Source organism: Elephantulus edwardii, unplaced genomic scaffold, assembly GCF_000299155.1.
Source record: "Elephantulus edwardii isolate Elephantulus edwardi_28Jun2011 unplaced genomic scaffold, EleEdw1.0 scaffold00040, whole genome shotgun sequence".
In the NCBI taxonomy this organism is placed as follows: Eukaryota; Metazoa; Chordata; class Mammalia; order Macroscelidea; family Macroscelididae; genus Elephantulus; species Elephantulus edwardii.
This window is the reverse complement of record NW_006399790.1, coordinates 4,142,648-4,148,343: the sequence shown is the minus strand read 5'-3', so window position 1 is coordinate 4,148,343 and position 5,696 is coordinate 4,142,648. Positions and strand designations below refer to the sequence as shown.

At 46.1% G+C, this 5,696-nt stretch overlaps 1 protein-coding gene and 1 pseudogene across 1 annotated transcript; one reads left to right on the top strand and one right to left on the bottom strand.

The window, feature by feature from the left end:
• Window positions 1–444, top strand: LOC102856008 (annotated as a pseudogene).
• A 1,682-nt stretch (window positions 445–2,126) lies between these two features.
• On the bottom strand, window positions 2,127–3,161 carry LOC102855457 (melanoma-associated antigen B4-like). The gene has a single exon (XM_006885083.1). The coding sequence runs from the start codon at window positions 3,159–3,161 to the stop codon at window positions 2,127–2,129; it is 1,035 nt and encodes a 344-aa protein (XP_006885145.1).
• Between the last annotated feature and the right edge of the window lie 2,535 nt (window positions 3,162–5,696).

Sequence of the window (5,696 nt, the reverse complement as noted above, 5' to 3'; positions counted from 1 at the left end):
ATGGAGACGTACCGAGTCCCGTTCTTAGTACTCGAATGCCCAAACCTGAAGCTGAAGAAGCCGCCCTGGGTGCATATGCCGTCTGCCATGACGGTTTATGCTCTGGTGGTGGTATCTTACTTCCTCATCACTGGAGGGATAATTTATGATGTTATTGTGGAACCTCCAAGTGTTGGCTCTATGAGATGAGCATGGACATCGGAGACCAGTAGCTTTCTTGGCCTACAGAGTAAATGGACAGTATATTATGGAAGGACTTGCATCTAGCTTCCTTTTTACAATGGGAGGTTTAGGTTTCATAATCCTAGACCGATCCAATGCACCAAATATTCCAAAGCTCAACAGATTTATTCTGCTGTTCATTGGATTCGTTTTTGTCCTACTGAGTTTTTTATGGCCAGAGTATTCATGAGAATGAAACTGCCAGGCTATCTGATGGGTTAGGGCACCCTTTGAGGAGAAATCAGTGGATACTGGATTTGCTCCTGTTGCTAAAGTTGTAAAGGCTGTACCAACTCTTGAATATGATGTAAGGGAGAAGAATGAAAAGCAGATGAGATGGAAGAATCTTGTGAAAATGTAGGAAGCTTGTGAGAACTGAGACTAGATTTTCTTCTTGGTACTATCACATTTGACACACTTATCACAGTATTGTTCCCTGCTGATCTCCACCGGCATATCAATGATGTTTGCTGATGTTTTCTTCTCGGTTTTTAATTCCTAAAAGAAATATACTCATTTCTATAATACTGAATAAAATGATTATTTTTTATAGCCCCTTAACATTTCTTGGAGATGGCATTTTTGATTTTCAAACTTGAATGTTAAATCAGGAAGTACGATTCTGTGAGCTGAGAACTCTGGCCGATCGGCGTTATCTGTGGTACTTTGCCTTTCAACAGAGGGTGTGTTAACTTCAACAGAGTATGTTATTTCTGGGGTGTATGTATAAGGCTGTTTCCTGAAAAATGGAATGTATGAAAGGAGCAGAAAGAAATACTTTTTCTAATAAAAAAAAAAGAATTGGATCATAATAAAAAAGAAAAAAGAAAAAAACTGTTCATAATCAAAAAGAAGAATGTGACATTTTGATTGGAAAAAGACTCAAACAACCTGCGAAGGAGAAAGTGAGATAGACTTGAAGCCCTTACTGCAGAAGATCAAAGACTACAGGATTCAATGTAGACTACATCTCAACATCAAAAACCTCCCCAACTTCTGACCTTTCCCAACTCCCACCATCCCGTGTAAATTCCTATTCCCAGGTCACCCCCATCCCACACCAGCTTCCTCCCTTTGGGCACTCATGATGCCTAAAACTTAAAATTCATGACCTCAAAGTTTGATTTCCTTCAGAGGGAAGCCTGAAGTCCTCACCCATTTTCACTAGTGCCTGAGGTCTGAGAGACAATCTCAGTCTCTTCCATGATCAGAGCAGGTATTATGTACTAACAGGCAACGGGCTGAGAAAGAAATTGCTTAAAGGTCCCAATGATTACCTGCAAGTTTGCAAAGAGGAGGTGCTCAACTGCTGTTTGGGCAAAGAAGAGCCAAGTGAACAAGAGATCTAAATCACTGATTTATTTACTTCTACACATCAAGAAAGAGATACACAAATACAGGCATAGAACTTTTTTAAAACCAATAGAAATGTTGGAAACTAAGAATAAACTACTTGTTCTATACTCTCTCCACATCTGCATTTTGTTCATCCTTCTTGGTCATTTATTTCTTTGACATGTACCAGGATTTTACCCTGTTCACATACCACTTTGGCAACCTGCATATCACAAAACGAATCAAAGGATTTTTAATTAAAACACACCATTTTAACATTGAAATCTGCACGATAAGTTTATGAGGGTATATTTCAACTCTGGTTACAAAGACACCTTCAACTTAAAGGCAAACTTTAGAAAACACACTAAACCTAAACCTAACTCAGGTAATTTAGACTCATAAGAAGACATATATGTGCCCATAGGAGCCCCACCTCACCTCCTCTACTTAGACAACTTATAGCCATTTTCGATAACAATGTGAAAAACCTTTATTCTCTCTTTTCACGGGAAGCCTTGCTGGACTTTGCCCTGAATCTGGCCCTGGCCCTGGCATTAAAATTAGCCTCAGACCAGATCATGGTTGCTGCTCTCTCTTCTTCCTCTTTCCAAGTTTCCACAAACAGGATTTTGAAGGCCTTGTGATCCATACTCCCTCCGCATCTTGGCGATGAACTCTAGGACCTTGGCCTTGCTGGCTTCGGTATAGGCCTTGGGACCCCACAGGAACTGGAAAGTTGGAGGATCGCTGCCGGGCACCTGGCAGTACTCCAGGTACTTTTCCTGCACCGTATCTTTGGTGATGAGCTTCCTGGGGTCTCCAAAGAGGAAGTGCCTCTTCCCATCAAAGACCCCAACTCGATTGAGGAATTGCCAGAGCTGCTCCTCGCTGACCTGGTATTCATTCATGTAGATCATGCCCAGGATAGGCAGCAGCAGCCCATACTTGGGGAACCTCTTACTATCAAAGACATAATCTTCCTGGCTGATCTCCAGCACATTGGCCAGGAGGTAGGTTGGAATGCTGGGGTCGACTTCCTTGAGCTCAAGGCCAAAGACCAGCTCCATGTGCTCAGAGACTCTCTGCAGGACCTCAGGAAAGCGAGTGTGGTCCTTCTTGTTGATAATCTTCATGATTTTTTTCTTGGTGATCAATGGCTCTTTCATCTTATACTTGTGCAGCAGGAACTGCACCAGAAAGCTCATCCTCTTGGGGCCCCCTGCAGCGCTCTCAGAGGAACTAGCACCCCTACCATATTGGCCGTGGTCACCTCCATCATCCCCTGTGCAATAGGCACACAAATCAATATTGGGGATGGGTGGGACTCTTTGAGAACTCAGCTCAGTGGAAAGACCAGGGAGATGGTGAGAAGCCCAAGGAGGAGAATCCTCATGAGGAGGAGAATCTTCAGAAGGTGGAGCATCCTCAGGAGGTGGAGAATCCTCACAAGGAGGAGAAGCCTCATAAAGAGGTGAAGATGAGGGAGATGGGGCTTCCTCTTCTGTAGCAGCAGCCTGTGCCTCTTCAGGGGCCTGGTGTTCCCCTTGAGTCTGGCGGCGCTTCCCATGGGCACGGTTCTTACTTTTGTGACCATGAGGCATGATGAGCCCTGGTAGCCAAGTGTAGGAGAGAGAAGCAGGTGATGCAGACCCGTTGAAGGTTAGAGAGAGGGTCTACTTTAACTCAGAACCCTGTGGAGCCAGTAAGAGGAAAGTTGTACCCTGCCAGTTCTCCTTGGGACTTCATGTGACCAACAGGGGCCCATAGGAGGTAAACCACTGTGCGGGCTTAGTGCTAAGCTTTCTTCCTTCAGGACCTGGAACCTCCTCCCCTCTGCTCTTGTGAACTTGACACCTCTAAGGCTACTGCGTCCCACAAGTAGACACTAAAGGAGCAGCTCCATCCCCACTGCTGACATGGGTGGCTCAACAATAACAGCACAGTGGTGCTTGTTTTGTCCGTAGAGGACTCAGTCCTCTCCCCCAGTCTTCACCTTTCCTGCCCCCTTTGACCATGTTGGTCATCTCCCTGACAGGCACTGAAAGAATGTGCACCCTCCTGGCTCTGTCATCAAACTTCATCTGCCCCAGATGTAGAAGTATGTGTGGGCCTTTTTGTGTCCACCTTTTCCAGGGAAGAACCATTTCATCAGAATCTGTGTTATAAGCTTTACTCTCTTTTCTCTTTAAAATGAAAATGTTTACTTTATACTGGTTTACTTGGAATGTTCGCATACATTCTATTCACACTAGATCTTTCCCATTTTCTTCACCCGTGAAATTGTATAACCCTATGATTAACCACCACCTACACACCCACACTACCTCCTGCTCATCCTCACCTCTTTGCTATCACCCTCCGACCCATGGATCCTCATACACATTCTGCCATAATGGTCTTATACTGTATTTGTCCTTATGAGACAAAGTTCATTTAAGATAATCTCTAGTCCCTTCCACTAACCTTGATTCTTCTTAGGGACTATGTCTCCTTCCTCTGTTGTGTGACCTCCAGTTTTGCAGACTGGAAGCCAAAACCTTCGACCCAGGACTCCACCTCCTGAGATATCCCTGTTGGAGTCAGAATAGACGTGTTTTGTGAAGGTTCTTTAGTATGAACATGCAATTAGGGTGGGTTTTGAAGACTGGAAACAAGGGAAACATTTTTGGGACTCCATGGATCCCACTAACACACACTGTGTCGTGTACTATCAAGTTGGGATCAACCTGTAGCTGAACATCTAGCTGATTTCCTAGGCACTTAATTCCAAGGGAGCAGATTGTCCATGTTTCTCCTTCAGTCCTATGATCCCAAGGCCATGGCAAGGGTAGGCACACTTCAGCCCTCCCCATTCTGCATTGAGTGGTCTCCACTATTTCAAGCATTTTCCCCCCCACACACACCCTTGCTCTGCTCTAATGTGGAACACTACAGCGTGCAGCCCTGAAGCCACGCCCCTCCAACACCAGACCACGCCCCCTGTGATATCCCTGTTGGAAGCTGCAGAGCCGTATTTTCTGAACTTGTTTGCCATCACTAAATACTCGGGGTGGTTTTTGGAGATTGTGGTAATGGGGGAGAAGTTTTTTGATACCCCCACAGTACACAATAGCCTGTGCATTCCTTCCAGTTCTTACCCCAGCTTCTGACCTGGAGGGACCCTGAGCTAAGTCTTCCTATTCCCCCTCAACTGACTTCATCCCCCTAATGCAGCAATGGATTGTCAAGGCTCATGTGGAGACCTCCCCGAGGAGGGGGGGAGGAAAGTGAGGGTGCTGCATATTAGAGTGTCCCTCTCTGGATGCTCTCAGAGGTGAGAGCAGAGTAGTGCCTTGACTCATCACCTTAGGCAATGAGGACTTCATAATGGCTCTGTGGGCCATCACCTGCTCTGTAATAAGGTTCCTGGTCTCCCCACCTTCCACCTTCATTTGCTACACACCCTCACCCCGTGGTCATTCATCCTCCAAGACTTTGCAGGCTGACATCTATCAAGTGGATCTGAGCCTGGCTATAGGGCAGGTCCCATGCTGAGCCTACACTATTTGGAGTGGGTGGTCCACCAGCTCCACATTTAGGGTCCTCACCAGGGTGCTGAGCAGTCTTTGAGTTGAGCGTCTTGGTCTGATGAGTGACCAGAGATTCTGGAAACTACAAGCGTCTTCCAGCCTTCGGGCATATTGGGGGATAAAAGTCTACTGTCGTCACATCCGGTGGCAGCTGCGGATTCGGGAAGGGGGTGCTGCTAACAGTTCATGGGGCTCCTTCCCGCACTGCCAGGATTGAGCCTATTGGTTGGAAGTTCGTCATTCTTTAGTGCCCACTCAAGAACCCCCCTTCCGACACCTGTTGGATTCTGAATTCTTGTCCAAAGTGATGTGTGTCCCACACACAGAGGGAAAGAATTTAATTCTCCGTTCCTTGCCCCCGCCCCCAGGTCATGACACACCGAACCACAGGCTCGGGAGACTTCTTGGGCAAAGTGTTTTCCAGGATGAACCCGCCAATAATGTTGGGATCCATATTCACCTCTCTTTGGGACATGACTTCACCCTCTGTAGAACTGAGGCCATTACCCTAAACAGGCACATTCCTTCCTTGTTTGAAACTACTCAGAATGAAATGAGGGTGGTCCT